This window comes from Phlebotomus papatasi, chromosome 1 (genome assembly GCF_024763615.1).
Source record: "Phlebotomus papatasi isolate M1 chromosome 1, Ppap_2.1, whole genome shotgun sequence".
Taxonomy (NCBI): Eukaryota; Metazoa; Arthropoda; class Insecta; order Diptera; family Psychodidae; genus Phlebotomus; species Phlebotomus papatasi.
The window spans coordinates 109,237,051-109,254,425 of NC_077222.1; the positions used below are offsets into that span (position 1 = coordinate 109,237,051).

Consider the following 17,375-nt stretch of genomic DNA (forward strand, 5'->3'; position numbering starts at 1 on the left):
TCGTGTTTCAAGACACACTTTCGTGTTTCATAAGTCCTTTTCTGCGTTTGGAGAAATATTTTGTATTTTCTTTTCCGCGTTTCATGAGACATTTTCGTGTTTCTTGGATACATTTCTAAACTTCCAAATTCTAAAAACAATTTCGTGTTTCAAGACACACTTTCGTGTTTCATAAGTCCTTTTCTGCGTTTGGAGAAACATTTTGTATTTTCTTTTCCGCGTTTCATGAGACGTTTTCGTGTTTCTTGGATACATTTCTGAATTTCTAAATTCTAAAAACAATTTCGTATTTCAAGACACACTTTCGTGTTTCATAAGTCCATTTCTGCGTTTGGAGAAACATTTTGTATTTTCTTTTTCGCGTTTCATGAGACGTTTTCGTGTTTCTTGGATACATTTCTGAATTTCTAAATTCTAAAAACAATTTCGTGTTTCAAGACACACTTTCGTGTTTCATAAGTCCATTTCTGCGTTTGGAGAAACATTTTGTATTTTCTTTTCCGCGTTTCATGAGACGTTTTCGTGTTTCTTGGATACATTTCTGAATTTCTAAATTCTAAAAACAATTTCGTGTTTCAAGACACACTTTCGTGTTTCATAAGTCCTTTTCTGCGTTTGGAGAAACACTTTGTATTTTCTTTTCCGCGTTTCATGGGACGTTTTCGTGTTTCTTGGATACATTTCTGAATTTCTAAATTCTAAAAACAATTTCGTGTTTCAAGACACACTTTCGTGTTTCATAAGTCCTTTTCTGCGTTTGGAGAAACATTTTGTATTTTCTTTTCCGCGTTTCATGAGACGTTTTCGTGTTTCTTGGATACATTTCTGAATTTCTAAATTCTAAAAACAATTTCGTGTTTCAAGACACACTTTCGTGTTTCATAAGTCCTTTTCTGCGTTTGGAGAAACATTTTGTATTTTCTTTTCCGCGTTTCATGAGACGTTTTCGTGTTTCTTGGATACATTTCTGAATTTCTAAATTCTAAAAACAATTTCGTGTTTCAAGGCACACTTTCGTGTTTCATAAGTCATTTTCTGCGTTTGGAGAAACACTTTGTATTTTCTTTTCCGCGTTTCATGGGACGTTTTCGTGTTTCTTGGATACATTTCTGAATTTCTAAATTCTAAAAACAATTTCGTGTTTCAAGACACACTTTCGTGTTTCATAAGTCCTTTTCTGCGTTTGGAGAAACATTTTGTATTTTCTTTTCCGCGTTTCATGAGACGTTTTCGTGTTTCTTGGATACATTTCTGAATTTCTAAATTCTAAAAACAATTTCGTGTTTCAAGGCACACTTTCGTGTTTCATAAGTCATTTTCTGCGTTTGGAGAAACACTTTGTATTTTCTTTTCCGCGTTTCATGGGACGTTTTCGTGTTTCTTGGATACATTTCTGAATTTCTAAATTCTAAAAACAATTTCGTGTTTCAAGACACACTTTCGTGTTTCATAAGTCCTTTTCTGCGTTTGGAGAAACATTTTGTATTTTCTTTTCCGCGTTTCATGAGACATTTTCGTGTTTCTTGGATACATTTCTGAATTTCTAAATTCTAAAAACAATTTCGTGTTTCAAGACACACTTTCGTGTTTCATAAGTCCTTTTCTGCGTTTGGAGAAATATTTTGTATTTTCTTTTCCGCGTTTCATGAGACATTTTCGTGTTTCTTGGATACATTTCTAAACTTCCAAATTCTAAAAACAATTTCGTGTTTCAAGACACACTTTCGTGTTTCATAAGTCCTTTTCTGCGTTTGGAGAAACATTTTGTATTTTCTTTTCCGCGTTTCATGAGACGTTTTCGTGTTTCTTGGATACATTTCTGAATTTCTAAATTCTAAAAACAATTTCGTATTTCAAGACACACTTTCGTGTTTCATAAGTCCATTTCTGCGTTTGGAGAAACATTTTGTATTTTCTTTTTCGCGTTTCATGAGACGTTTTCGTGTTTCTTGGATACATTTCTGAATTTCTAAATTCTAAAAACAATTTCGTGTTTCAAGACACACTTTCGTGTTTCATAAGTCCATTTCTGCGTTTGGAGAAACATTTTGTATTTTCTTTTTCGCGTTTCATGAGACGTTTTCGTGTTTCTTGGATACATTTCTGAATTTCTAAATTCTAAAAACAATTTCGTGTTTCAAGACACACTTTCGTGTTTCATAAGTCCTTTTCTGCGTTTGGAGAAACATTTTGTATTTTCTTTTCCGCGTTTCATGAGACGTTTTCGTGTTTCTTGGATACATTTCTGAATTTCTAAATTCTAAAAACAATTTCGTGTTTCAAGACACACTTTCGTGTTTCATAAGTCATTTTCTGCGTTTGGAGAAACATTTTGTATTTTCTTTCCCGCGTTTCATGAGACGTTTTCGTGTTTCTTGGATACATTTCTGAATTTCTAAATTCTAAAAACAATTTCGTGTTTCAAGACACACTTTCGTGTTTCATAAGTCATTTTCTGCGTTTGGAGAAACATTTTGTATTTTCTTTCCCGCGTTTCATGAGACGTTTTCGTGTTTCTTGGATACATTTCTGAATTTCTAAATTCTAAAAACAATTTCGTGTTTCAAGACACACTTTCGTGTTTCATAAGTCATTTTCTGCGTTTGGAGAAACATTTTGTATTTTCTTTTCCGCGTTTCATGAGACGTTTTCGTGTTTCTTGGATACATTTCTGAATTTCTAAATTCTAAAAACAATTTCGTGTTTCAAGATACACTTTCGTGTTTCATAAGTCCTTTTCTGCGTTTGGAGAAACATTTTGTATTTTCTTTTCCGCGTTTCATGAGACGTTTTCGTGTTTCTTGGATACATTTCTGAATTTCTAAATTCTAAAAACAATTTCGTGTTTCAAGACACACTTTCGTGTTTCATAAGTCATTTTCTGCGTTTGGAGAAACATTTTGTATTTTCTTTCCCGCGTTTCATGAGACGTTTTCGTGTTTCTTGGATACATTTCTGAATTTCTAAATTCTAAAAACAATTTCGTCTTTCAAGACACACTTTCGTGTTTCATAAGTCATTTTCTGCGTTTGGAGAAACATTTTGTATTTTCTTTTTCGCGTTTCATGAGACGTTTTCGTGTTTCTTGGATACATTTCTGAATTTCTAAATTCTAAAAACAATTTCGTGTTTCAAGACACACTTTCGTGTTTCATAAGTCATTTTCTGCGTTTGGAGAAACATTTTGTATTTTCTTTCCCGCGTTTCATGAGACGTTTTCGTGTTTCTTGGATACATTTCTGAATTTCTAAATTCTAAAAACAATTTCGTGTTTCAAGACACACTTTCGTGTTTCATAAGTCCTTTTCTGCGTTTGGAGAAACATTTTGTATTTTCTTTCCCGCGTTTCATGAGACGTTTTCGTGTTTCTTGGATACATTTCTGAATTTCTAAATTCTAAAAACAATTTCGTGTTTCAAGATACACTTTCGTGTTTCATAAGTCATTTTCTGCGTTTGGAGAAACATTTTGTATTTTCTTTTTCGCGTTTCATGAGACGTTTTCGTGTTTCTTGGATACATTTCTGAATTTCTAAATTCTAAAAACAATTTCGTGTTTCAAGACACACTTTCGTGTTTCATAAGTCATTTTCTGCGTTTGGAGAAACATTTTGTATTTTCTTTCCCGCGTTTCATGAGACGTTTTCGTGTTTCTTGGATACATTTCTGAATTTCTAAATTCTAAAAACAATTTCGTGTTTCAAGATACACTTTCGTGTTTCATAAGTCATTTTCTGCGTTTGGAGAAACATTTTGTATTTTCTTTTCCGCGTTTCATGAGACGTTTTCGTGTTTCTTGGATACATTTCTGAATTTCTAAATTCTAAAAACAATTTCGTGTTTCAAGACACACTTTCGTGTTTCATAAGTCCTTTTCTGCGTTTGGAGAAACATTTTGTATTTTCTTTTCCGCGTTTCATGAGACGTTTTCGTGTTTCTTGGATACATTTCTGAATTTCTAAATTCTAAAAACAATTTCGTGTTTCAAGACACACTTTCGTGTTTCATAAGTCATTTTCTGCGTTTGGAGAAACATTTTGTATTTTCTTTCCCGCGTTTCATGAGACGTTTTCGTGTTTCTTGGATACATTTCTGAATTTCTAAATTCTAAAAACAATTTCGTCTTTCAAGACACACTTTCGTGTTTCATAAGTCATTTTCTGCGTTTGGAGAAACATTTTGTATTTTCTTTCCCGCGTTTCATGAGACGTTTTCGTGTTTCTTGGATACATTTCTGAATTTCTAAATTCTAAAAACAATTTCGTGTTTCAAGACACACTTTCGTGTTTCATAAGTCATTTTCTGCGTTTGGAGAAACATTTTGTATTTTCTTTTCCGCGTTTCATGAGACGTTTTCGTGTTTCTTGGATACATTTCTGAATTTCTAAATTCTAAAAACAATTTCGTGTTTCAAGACACACTTTCGTGTTTCATAAGTCATTTTCTGCGTTTGGAGAAACATTTTGTATTTTCTTTCCCGCGTTTCATGAGACGTTTTCGTGTTTCTTGGATACATTTCTGAATTTCTAAATTCTAAAAACAATTTCGTGTTTCAAGACACACTTTCGTGTTTCATAAGTCATTTTCTGCGTTTGGAGAAACATTTTGTATTTTCTTTCCCGCGTTTCATGAGACGTTTTCGTGTTTCTTGGATACATTTCTGAATTTCTAAATTCTAAAAACAATTTCGTGTTTCAAGACACACTTTCGTGTTTCATAAGTCATTTTCTGCGTTTGGAGAAACATTTTGTATTTTCTTTCCCGCGTTTCATGAGACGTTTTCGTGTTTCTTGGATACATTTCTGAATTTCTAAATTCTAAAAACAATTTCGTGTTTCAAGATACACTTTCGTGTTTCATAAGTCATTTTCTGCGTTTGGAGAAACATTTTGTATTTTCTTTCCCGCGTTTCATGAGACGTTTTCGTGTTTCTTGGATACATTTCTGAATTTCTAAATTCTAAAAACAATTTCGCGTTTCAAGACACACTTTCGTGTTTCATAAGTCCTTTTCTGCATTTCAAGAAACATTTTGTATTTTCTTTTCCGCGTTTCATGAGACATTTTCGTGTTTCTTGGATACATTTCTGAATTTCTAAATTCTAAAAACAATTTCGTGTTTCAAGACACACTTTCGTGTTTCATAAGTCATTTTCTGCGTTTGGAGAAACATTTTGTATTTTCTTTCCCGCGTTTCATGAGACGTTTTCGTGTTTCTTGGATACATTTCTGAATTTCTAAATTCTAAAAACAATTTCGTGTTTCAAGACACACTTTCGTGTTTCATAAGTCATTTTCTGCGTTTGGAGAAACATTTTGTATTTTCTTTTCCGCGTTTCATGAGACGTTTTCGTGTTTCTTGGATACATTTCTGAATTTCTAAATTCTAAAAACAATTTCGTCTTTCAAGACACACTTTCGTGTTTCATAAGTCATTTTCTGCGTTTGGAGAAACATTTTGTATTTTCTTTCCCGCGTTTCATGAGACGTTTTCGTGTTTCTTGGATACATTTCTGAATTTCTAAATTCTAAAAACAATTTCGTGTTTCAAGACACACTTTCGTGTTTCATAAGTCATTTTCTGCGTTTGGAGAAACATTTTGTATTTTCTTTCCCGCGTTTCATGAGACGTTTTCGTGTTTCTTGGATACATTTCTGAATTTCTAAATTCTAAAAACAATTTCGTGTTTCAAGACACACTTTCGTGTTTCATAAGTCATTTTCTGCGTTTGGAGAAACATTTTGTATTTTCTTTTCCGCGTTTCATGAGACGTTTTCGTGTTTCTTGGATACATTTCTGAATTTCTAAATTCTAAAAACAATTTCGTCTTTCAAGACACACTTTCGTGTTTCATAAGTCATTTTCTGCGTTTGGAGAAACATTTTGTATTTTCTTTCCCGCGTTTCATGAGACGTTTTCGTGTTTCTTGGATACATTTCTGAATTTCTAAATTCTAAAAACAATTTCGCGTTTCAAGACACACTTTCGTGTTTCATAAGTCCTTTTCTGCATTTCAAGAAACATTTTGTATTTTCTTTTCCGCGTTTCATGAGACATTTTCGTGTTTCTTGGATACATTTCTGAATTTCTGAATTCTAAAAACAATTTCGCGTTTCAAGACACACTTTCGTGTTTCATAAGTCCATTTCTGCGTTTGGAGAAACATTTTGTATTTTCTTTTCCGCGTTTCATGAGACGTTTTCGTGTTTCTTGGATATGTTTCTGCATTTATAAATGGGATATCCATGGGATATTCGGAATTCTTACCTTGCACTTTTCATTATTCCCAACGTAGATTTTCAGTTGATCTTCTGGAATCATTTGCCTTCCAGCAAACCACAATTGAGCTTTCGTTGGCTCAATCACTTCCAGGGATGCCTGAGTTCCTGATAAATCCTCAGTGTTGTTCAATTCCATCCGGATGGGATCATGAGGAGGCAATTCCATCGGATAAACAATCATTGTGGCTCCTCTGAGAATATCCAAAGCTTGTTGAACGTTTTTTAGCATGAGAATCTTCCCAGAATCCACGAGTTTCTTCGAGATGAGTTCTTTTGCATCAGCCATGGCTTTTTCCAGAACTTTCTGCATATCCGGCATCGGCTGACGTCCACATCTGCGCCGAATGGGATCGGGATTGGGAAGAAATCCTCCAGATGGGATGCACTTCTCAATCCAAGGATCTTCTATTTTGAGCTCAGCAATTTGCTCATCTGTGAGCTCAAGGACTTCCGGGCAATTCATCACTCCGTGCTTCATCAGTTCCTCCATTTCACTGCAAATTCTGCCCACCTTGAGCCGCCCATTGAATATCGGGAGGATTTCTTTGAGGACATCCTCAACTTTTGCCGTGATTTTCGTGTCGTGCAGGAAGAGATTTTCCTCTCCACGTTTTACATGAAGCCGAACCATTGAGGATTTGTGAAAAATGCTGCTTTTCAAGAGGCTATCGCGAAACACTTGACTCACCTGGCTTGTTCGATTTCCTTGACTAAATCGGCAAATAAACAAATAGAAAAATGCTCCTATGGAAACGAGTCATCTTGGGAAAACATTTGCTAAGGAAAAGGGACATTGAAACGAATGTAATTTTTTTTCTGTTAATTCAATCGTGTTTGGTTTCAAAATGTGCCTCTTACATACTCTTTAGTGTATCAAGATAAAAATGGGAAATCCCTAGAGGTATTTACAAAAGAGGATTTGTCTCTAAAATAAATATTTTGTCAAGGAAATGCACAGAAAAAAAATTGCTAGAAAAATCATGTACAAATTTTCAATTGATATCTTTTTCTTCCATTTATATAAGTTCATCTGAATATTTTACCACAGATAATTTTTTTTCACCTAATTAATATTTATCTGACTCCTAGAAAACACACAAATTTGGTTTGTTTCTGCTTTGCGTGAAATTTAACCGTCTTTCACGCACTATCATCTCATTAATTTGCGAAAATGTTCCAATCTGTTGATACTCGTTGATAACCTGAAAAAAAGACAGCACTTATCAATTTCCTGCTGGACTCTGATACTATCAGAGGGAGACTTTTTACCGTCCAAAAGCATTGAAGAGCGATACAATTTCTGTCCGTTTGAGTCTCAATTTTTCCGTATTCTCCTCCTTAGCCACTTCCGTGGCGTTATCGAATTTTCCTGAGAACAGGATTTTCAGAGCTGTTCCCAGTCCCTGTACCTGGAATCCCCGGAAATCTCATTAATTAACAGCGAATGCCTCAAAATTATACAGAAACTCATTTCCTAAAATCTTTTCACCCTTCGAAGAAATTATGTAATTTCAGTTCCTTTTTGAATATAAAGCTATACCCAGCGAGCACACTTAGCTGAAAAAAGTAGCGTTTTCAGCATATTTTTGCTGAATCGACTAGCAAAAATTTGCTGACTGATCAGCAGTTGTCGAACAAAAAGTGCTAACCAAATATATGGAAATGGCACTGAATCGCCAATTTTGTTTCAATGTTAGCAGAATTCAGCTGAAAATACATATGTTTACAGCTGAATTGCAATCGGTTAGCATTTGGTGCTCGCTGGGTAATGAGTTTGAATTGTTTGAAATATTTTTATTCTAAGGCATGTCAAATTCTAACGATTCTAACCTCAAAATCTGAAGGTCTTAATATTTGAGGTTATGTTCTATAAAAATAGTTTTTGCAGATAAATAACCACTAGTGTTTGTCTCTGAAGAACTTAAAATTCTTTAGGGGATTATCAAATTGTTGCAAAGAGAATATTGCAAAAGAACATGTTTTGAGCACTTAGAGATCGACAAAATTAAGGTTATGTACAATTTTAACCTTACAACGTATCAATTTATGAGCGCAAATGTAATGTGAATATCAAAAGAGGATTTTTACTAAAATTTCAAAAGCAGTTTTCGCGTTTGAAGACAAATATTTACAATTTCTCGTCAAAAATGCTCAGTGAAGGATTGAAATATTGGAGGTTATGTTCTATAAATATTAGTTTTTGTGAACTGAATGCCTGTAATATTAGTTTGACGATGTTGAACTGTTCCAAGGAATTGTAGAATTTTTATAAAATTTATTTTGCAATAGAACCTTCAGAAGTATTTAAAATTCAGCTAAATTGAGGTTATGCACAATTCTAACCTTACAATTTATCAATCTATTGACGCAATTAGAATGTAAATTCCAAAACGAAGAGCCTTAGTCAAATTTGAAATGCAGTTTTTGTATTTAAACCTAAAATTTGCAACCTCACGTCCAAATCGCTTACTCAAAAGTTCAAATATTTGAGGTTATGTACGACAATGCTTGGAATATCGGTATAAAACTATTTTGGTCTTCTTTATGTTTTATTTGGCCAAAGAGCAAGAAAGTTTTAGACCGAAATTCCAAACATTGACTTACATCAGATTCTAATGGTCGACTCTCAACCTTGTATTTGAGGTTATGTTCTATAAAAAATAGTTTTTATGGCCAGAGCCCTCTTAGTAGGTATTAATTTGACGAACTTGAACTGTTTCAAGGAGTTGTAGATTTTATGCAAAATAAATGTTGTAAAGGAACCTTATTGATTACTTAAGAATCTACGTAATTGAGGTTATGTATAATTCTAACCTTACAACTCATCATCTCTATTTAACGCAATTGTAATGTGATGCCCAAAAAAGGAAAGTTTATTAAAATTTAAAATGCAGTTTTCGTATTGAAATCCAATAAATTGCAATTTCTACTCCAATTCACTGTAAAGTCGAGGTATTTGAGGTTATCTTTAATACAAATTAGTTTTTGTGACCAGATATCAGTGTATTCCTGTTATTAGTCTGATGACTTTCGGCTGTTTCATGGAATTGTAGAATTTTTGTAAAATGTATTTCGCAAGGGAACCTTCAGGGATATTTAGAAATCAACAAAATTGAGGTTATGTACAATTTTAACCTTACAACTTATCAATTTATAAGCGTAATTGGAATGTGAATGTCAAAAGAGGGTTTTTATTCATATTTGAAAAGCAGTTTCCGCATTCAAACCCAAAAATTTACAATTTCTAGTCAAAACCGCTTACTAAAAGGTTAAGGTGATTGAAGTATTCAAGGTTATGTTCTATTGAAGTTTGTTTTTGTGCACAGAGCGCTCTTGGTATTACTCCGATGATTTTGGACTGTGTGATGTTTGGGATTGAACCTTTTCGATTACTTAGAAACCGATCTTATTGAGGTTATGTACAATTCTAACCTCACAACATTTCAATCTATTAACCTAATTGATATGTGAAGCCTGAAAACATATTTGGGTGTTCTCAAATGGCAGAATAAAACTGACATCATCATCTTGTTGCTATATCTTTCCGTTCTCTCTTCAGAAGCAATTGTACTTCAGAGGAACCGACAGATGGCGCGGAAATACAAATGGGGTTAATCGAAGATCACAAAAGCTTAAATCCATGAAGCTTAAGTCGTTTCTAAAATGATCATTTAAGTTTCACTAAGGGCGTGGCCTATTTTTTGAGCTTGGAAACTCCTAACTTTGCACGCAGCTTCCTGAAATTTGTAGTAAAACTTATAAAGGGGGCGTGGTTTGACCTAAAATCATAAAAGTTTAATAATTCTATAAAACCCCAGCTAAAATGACCATTCAAGCTTCATTGAGGGCGTGGTCCATTTTTTGGGAATGGAAACTTCTAACCTTGCACAGTTTCTAAAATTTCCTGTAATTTTTCTTAAAAAAGGGCGTGGTCTAAAATATTTAAGGGAATTTTTAAAATATTCTTACTTGAAGCTTGCCCCAGAGTTTGCATTTGTCGCATCCGACGCAATCCATGATCTTCGAGATGTTCCTGAATTTCTCCTTGAATTCATGCTTCAGCTTCACTGATCCCACTCCCCCGGAAAACATCGTGCTCTCGTTGAAGTGACTCGGGAAAGTATTAATAATATTGAGGAGGTCTTTAATGGCCTTCCTCACTTCTTCATCCTGATCCGCCTGACCCGTGAAGTATGTTTCATTCCGAAGATACGGCGCAGCCTTTGCCAGAGCCCTCAGTTCGACAATGTAGGCAAAATAGAGATTCTTGAGCCAGTGGGGGCCCTCATTTTCGGTTTCACTGGGACTGAAACGTCGCACAAATTCCTCAATATTCGGACCCCATACTCCACTATCGGACATGAAGCCCTTCTTCTCCGACAGCAAATAATTGGCACAGAGGTGGATATTGATGGATGAATGGATGCCCGAGATCAGTCGATAGAAGACTCGTTCCTCCATGCAAATGCCACTTCCGGAAGCCAATTCGGCGTATGGAATGTAGGGAATGAAAGCCAGGCTCTGTTTGTGTTTCGATGACCTGCAAGAGACATGGCTGTGAACTCTTCTGAAAATAGAACTCGAGTGCCAATTTGATAAATTCGCACTTCATCAATTAAGCCTGACACCACCCCACGCGCGGATTGGGAAAGATGAGCCCTGGAATTTCTTCCATCATTCACTTTAATTGCGCAACGAGGTGAGTAACATGCAAGACATTGTCAATGTGTCAGCTAATGCTTGCTTTCCTTCCTCTAACTCTCTCTTAGTTCAGTTTGAGGTCAGCTGGTGCCTCCCACGCAATCTCCAGGGTCGAACTGGGATTACAAATTAAGGGACAGGGGCTTAGGCTATTCCGGGGACTCGTTTATTGATTATTTTAAATAGCCCCAGTGTTAAGGGAACACAATCTCGGATACACTTCAAGAATGAAAACATTTCTGCTTATCCTTATTTTATTGATAATGATTTAATAAACTTTAAATTTAAATGAAAGAGAACCTATTTTAAAAATTAAAACATTAAAATTTCTGAATTACAAATTTTCAAAATTGAATTTTTGGAATGGAAATTTTTATTAAATTAAAAAAAGTGTAATAAGATGGAATGAAACCCTTTACAGAATTTTGTCATTTCCGCTACAAGTTAATTTTTCAATTTTGATTTTTTTTAACGAGAAATTTTTATTGTCAAATATTAAAAATATTTTTTCTTTTAATAAAAAAAAATACTTTTCGGTATATCGTCAGTTAAATCAGCATTTATCGTAACTTCATTTTTGCGATTTTGAGATATATACATATTTAGAATCAGCGTAATTTTGTTTATTAAACGCACTTGTGAAAAAGAAACTTTTATAAGCCCAATAAAAATTATTTTATACAAAAATTATCGTAAGTGCCCTTAATTAATAAAAATTTATCAGAATTTGTCGTAACTTCCATTTTTGGGGAAGTTACGACAAATTTCCATACAAAATTTTCAATAATCAGCATTTGTCGTAACTTCTTTTGCTCACTTGCGTGGCTTGTAATTTGCAGCAAAAATGTAATATTTCTCACTAAAATGTTCACAAACTCTTCCAAATATCCAAAAACAGTGAGAATAGTGTAACATGAAATCATTTTAATTCAATATTTGCGAGAAAAAAGTGAGAAAAAATCTATTCAATAAAACTTATGAAATAAAAGCTTTTAGGGATCGGTATAAGAGTTTAATTGATTAGTTTAGTCGTTTAAAGGCGATTATTATCATTAGAGTAATTAAAATTTATATTATGCATTTTTGAAAATTATCGTAACTCCAAGAATCTCCATACATTGGAAGTTACGGCTTTATAAACGATGGAAGTTACGATAAAATATTATTGTGTTTCTTCTAACATATTTCTCAATATTTCAGCTTTTAAATAATTTTATAAAGATTTTCTCGAGTTAACTTACAGTTTATTAGTGCCACTTTTATTATTTTGACTCAAAAGTATCGCATTTGGGGCTCATTTTTAAGAAAAATAATGCTGAATTGAAAATTTCGTCTCCTGAAAAGTTGTCAAAAGGAAGTTTCGACAAATGCTGATTTAACTGACGATATCCTGAAATGAAATTGGGAAAAATTTCGTCCATACGACGCGAAAAAAATTAATAATAACTGAGGGACATATCAGTATTTTATCAGTAAATATTTGAATTTAGTTAGTATAAATAAAATCGATTTTCGTCAGTAAAAATTTGAAGATATAAAGTAAAATTTTATGGTCAATTCAATATAATAAGTTTTCACCAGTAGAAACTTTCTTCATCTAAAAGGTGTGCTGTAGCCATAAAGCCACAATATATTAATCAAATTTAATTTTTCATGGCTTCGGTACACATTTCAGATCCGGAAAATTTCATGAAATCAAAATTCATATTCTTTTGTTTTTCAAGTGTTTTACTATGTCTATCCAACTTTCCCGCACTTTTGAGCAAAAAAGGGATAGAACTTTATTTTAATCAAATTTTCCTAATCTAAAAGGTGAAACCAAAATTCATTTTGGTCAAAATAGATTCAATTTCGCTAACTAAATTGAATTAATTTTACTAAATTTTCCTGATCTAAAAGGTGTGCCGCATGAATTTGAATTTTGACCGACTATTTTTACCTAAATACTGCCCATTGCAATGAAACTCATATTTTTAGACGATTGAGAAAAGACAAGCTTACAGGGTGAACGAACCTTTATCAGTAAACGTTCAAGCACTATGAGCAAATTTTCCTTAGTGATTGCTTGTAAGAATTTTTTTTAAAATTATTATTCATCTATTCATTATTTTAATTTATTAAAATTTTTGGTGTTATTCTTTTTGAATATTTCAACTGTTGTCAAGCCTCTTTGTTCGCTTTGGTTGAAAAATTTTCGTGTATTTATATTTTTCACGTCAGTGACCTTTATTCATTTCCTTTAGAGGTTTTTCAATGTCAAAAGTGAATGTCGTCTAAAATTTGTATTTCTCAACCAATTTATCTGAGATTGGTTTCATCTGAAAGGTCTTGGAATTCTGCACAGGTCTGATGTAGTGTATTTGGACATCTCGCAATTTTTCCTAAACCATGATATTTTTACTTCTTGAACTGTACTTCCACTCTCCAGAGACTAAATTTCTCAACAAATCTTCGCGTTTCAGACGATTTCTGAGAAATGTCGTCACACTGTCCATCTGTCCGTCCTGCTGTCTCCAGATTTAGAGGCCAAACAGTAAGAGATAGTGACTTGGGACCTTTGAGTGACCCCCCAAAAATCGATCCTTATTACCTTCCCACAAAATCATTTTTTTTGGATTGTTCGAAAATGCGTCGTGCGATTTTTTTCATTTTTGGATATGTTTTAGAGATTGCCCAGGCGGACAATTGACCTTGTGTGAAAATACCGTTGAATGATTCTTTATAACGTTTTTTCAAGGTCAAAAGTTAAAATGGATATACAGGGCGTATTTCTCAACCGAAATGGGCAATTTTGGACTAGTTGAAAAGGTCTTGGAATTTCCGACAAAACTTAATCGGTTCCAATCGATTCTGAACCGGTAATAAACCGGTTCATAACCAATAACAAATTTTTGACACAAAATTCAATTAAATTACTTCTGAATGTGTATTTTGAGAAATATACTTAAAATATATATCAATAAGTTCAAATCGGTCGTAAACCGGCAATGACCCGGTTTAGAACCGATAAGTAATTTTTCTCCAAAAATTAATCTTATTACTCTTTAAACTATTTTGGGGGATCTTTTGAGGGATTTATGAATCCGTTTAAATCGGTTCAGAACCGGTAAATAGTAAATAAATAAATCTTGGAATTTCCGATAAACGTAAACGATTCCGATCGGTTATAACCGATAACAAACCGGTTCATAACCGATAACTAATTTTTGATACAAATTTCAATTAAATTACTTCTGAGGTGTGTTTTGAGAAATATTTGGAGTGATTTATAAGTCGGTTCAAATCGGTTATGAATCGGTAATGAACCGGCTCTAAACCGATAAGTAATTTTTGTCCGGAAATAGATTTTATCACTCTTTAAACAATTTTGTGGAATCTTTTGACTGATTTATGAATCGGTTTAAATCGGTTCATAACCGGTAAATAGTAAATAAGGGCCTCGACAGACCTGAGGATTAGCCGGAAGACGGCTTAAATGAATTATATTCGAATTAGTGACTATGATTAAACTATATTTCCATAATTTTCCACTAAGTCGTGTCTCGGCTTAAGTCGTAAGTGTGTCTAGGGCATAAGTCTTGGAATTTCCGATAAAACTGAACCGGTTCCGATCGGTTTTGAACCGATAACAAACCGGTTCATAACAGATAAGTATTTTTTATAAAAAATCAATTGTATGACTCCTGAGGTGTATTTTGGGAAATATTTTGAGTGATTTATAAATCGGTTCAAATCGGTTATGAATCGGTAATGAACCGGCTATGAACCGATAAGTAATTTTTGTGCGTAAATTAATTCTATAACTTTTAAAACAATTTTGTGGGATCTTTTGGGTGTCTTATGAATCGGTTTAAATCGGTTGAGAACCGGTAAACGGTAAATTATGCAGAAGTACGAGCACTTCGCCAACCCTGGGATGCTTTGTCACCCATTTTTTTTTAAAGAAACGTAAAATATGTGGGAAAGCTGCAAATTGGAAAACCTTGAGGGGTTGGAGTTTCCCAAATCTTTCAATCTATAATTCGGTTTATTTTGGAAAATGATAAACGACCTTTTTCCCAATACGTGGGAGATTTCTGTGACATTTTTATCTTGCCAAACCCATCTCGTGTTAAGTAATAAATATTAAGTACTCCATGTTCAAGCTAAAAGAAAATCCATTGCAGATCCAGCTGATAAAATACTCTCTTGCACCGCAGCTTCTTATCGCAATTGATTCAGCTGTTTTTTTGCGAGAAGAAAATTACGTAAGAATTTCGCGGGAAGTGAAATCTCAAGTTCGGCTCTGGGGAAGGAGAGAGAAAAACTTTCACGGGCCAAAATGTGACCCAGTTCCGCACTGTACGGAGCGCACAGAGAGTCGTCAACCAATTGAATTTACACACGTTCATGCTGAACTGGAGCGAAAACAATGCCAAAGATAAGGGGATTCCTCCATGAACTTACCCAAAACAATTCTCCAGATAGATTGAGCGCCAAATTCTGTGAGCTGAATCGCCCTTGTAGCCAGTGTACCTTTCCGGATTCAGGGATAAATCCACATATTCAGCTCCTTCTTGATGGTCATCGAGGATGCAGAAGTTGTCCTGGGCTTCATCATGATCGGCCCAGAGTTGAAAGCCCAGATGAGCTTTGTCACTGATGCTGGTGTTCAAGTAGCTGAGTTCAGCATTGAGATCACTGCCACAGTCCACAATTGCACTCTTCTGGGCGTCTTTTGTGTACTGGACCAAAAAAAAAAATTATTAGGAGAGAGGAGGACAAGGGCTCGAAGGTACAATCTTACTTTAAAGGCTGGGGATTCCATGGAGAATCCCTTGATGCCTTCCGGAACATCCCTTTCATCACACGGCTGAACACTGCAGAACTTCATGGCACAGCGACTATCATCTGCCCAGAAGGGGCACTGCTGCTTGAGATTAACCTTGTAGAAGCGGAAGTAATCACTGGACAGCAGGGAATTCAGTCTGGGATAGATCTTCATGTTGTTGAAATGATCCACGGTATCCACATTGCATGTGCAATCATCGATAGTTCCCTCCAGCTGCAGGAAGACATCTCGGTCAGACCAAAAAAAATCTCTCTCCGGAGCTTCCAGGTAGCTCCCGGAAGGGGCGGATCCCCTGACGAAAAACTCACCTGGCAGAAACACAATTTGTCATTGTTTCCGTTGTTCTGGGAGTAAAAATAGGCAAACGTCGACGACCACAAGCAAATAAACACTGCGATTTTCAGCAACAACGACATTGACATTGTAAATTTTTTTTTGCAATTTAATTACTTTTTCGTGAGTATTGTTGATTCATTTTCTTTCTCTCCGGAGCACTTTTCAGGAAATTCGCGGTATGTCTGTATTTGATCCACCGTCGTCTTTTGCGCTCATTTTAATATCCCGCACCTAATTAATCAATTAATTAGCAACACCTGTTCAAGTAGTACATTATCGCAATCGCAGACGAGAGCAACTAATGAACAACGACCACGTATTATCAACTTTTGCAAAATATGTGAAATTTCACGCGATTTTTTATTAAACACTGCCCCTATAAATATCACGTCGGCTCTTCCCATTTTGGATGAATGGAGGGGAAAATTCTTCTTCTTCTTCGGTTTTTACGATTACTTTGTCCATGAATGATTCATTCATAATTTTGGTTTCATTATGAATGGGCGGGAGTAAGACTTATCTTGGCGTTAATTCCCTTTGTCAGAAGTGGGATGTTCCTTTCATTCTTTATTGTACTTTAGGGGGAAGTGGGGCACCTTTGAAATTGGGATTTTCACCTATTTTTAAATAAAACTGAGCCTTATCGTGATATAATTTAGGTACACAAACAGATTGTGAAGATAAATTATAGGGTGAATGGTGGAAAGCGAGACACTTAAGAAAAAAATCAATTTCAAATTCATTTTTAAACTGAATAAATAATTATTTTTTACCATTTTTTTGTATCATGGGATTCTTTGACAAATATTTTAACAGAATATTAACAGGTTATTAAATATTGCAACCGAATAATCGGAAAATTCACGGAAATTAAAAAATAACACATTTTGAAAAGATGGACAAAATTTTGGAAAGTTGGACAAAAATTTTTGGAAAGTTGGACATAGTAATGTTAATGACAAAATATCATACAAAATATGTAGAAAATCAAATGTTGAGGGTTTTCTCTGTATACTTGGACATTTGATGGTTATGCTTATCCCTCCTTTATGTCCGGGTAACAATTGAGGAATGCTAATTACCAAGAACTTCCTGGACGTCCAACCTAAAAGAGGTTCTGTAAATTTCACAGACACCTCACGCTGTCCAGCAGTTATAGTTTTAAAGCGGATGCAATTTTTAGCACATTTCAATTCCCCATCTGCCCAAATCCTTTTCCACTTGCTT

General features: G+C 34.5%; 3 protein-coding genes across 3 annotated transcripts in view; 1 reads left to right on the top strand and 2 right to left on the bottom strand.

Moving 5' to 3' along the window:
• Nucleotides 1-6,986, bottom strand: part of LOC129799220 (cilia- and flagella-associated protein 298) — a 40,182-nt gene extending 33,196 nt beyond the window's left edge. The window contains exon 1 of the mRNA XM_055842915.1: nt 6,267-6,986. Within this exon, the coding sequence (XP_055698890.1) occupies nt 6,267-6,911 (645 nt within the window). The 5' untranslated portion in view covers nt 6,912-6,986. The remainder of the gene's footprint in view (nt 1-6,266) is intronic.
• Nucleotides 1-17,375, top strand: part of LOC129799205 (integrator complex subunit 4) — a 252,861-nt gene that overhangs the window by 70,844 nt on the left and 164,642 nt on the right. The gene's annotated exons all lie outside the window — the stretch shown is intronic.
• Nucleotides 7,145-16,559, bottom strand: LOC129799215 (ero1-like protein). The gene is made up of 6 exons (XM_055842906.1): nt 16,121-16,559; nt 15,768-16,025; nt 15,428-15,705; nt 10,250-10,820; nt 7,550-7,689; nt 7,145-7,482 (listed from the first exon to the last, which is right to left on the bottom strand). The coding sequence occupies exons 1-6, from the start codon at nt 16,232-16,234 to the stop codon at nt 7,431-7,433; spliced, it is 1,413 nt and encodes a 470-aa protein (XP_055698881.1). The 5' UTR covers nt 16,235-16,559; the 3' UTR covers nt 7,145-7,430.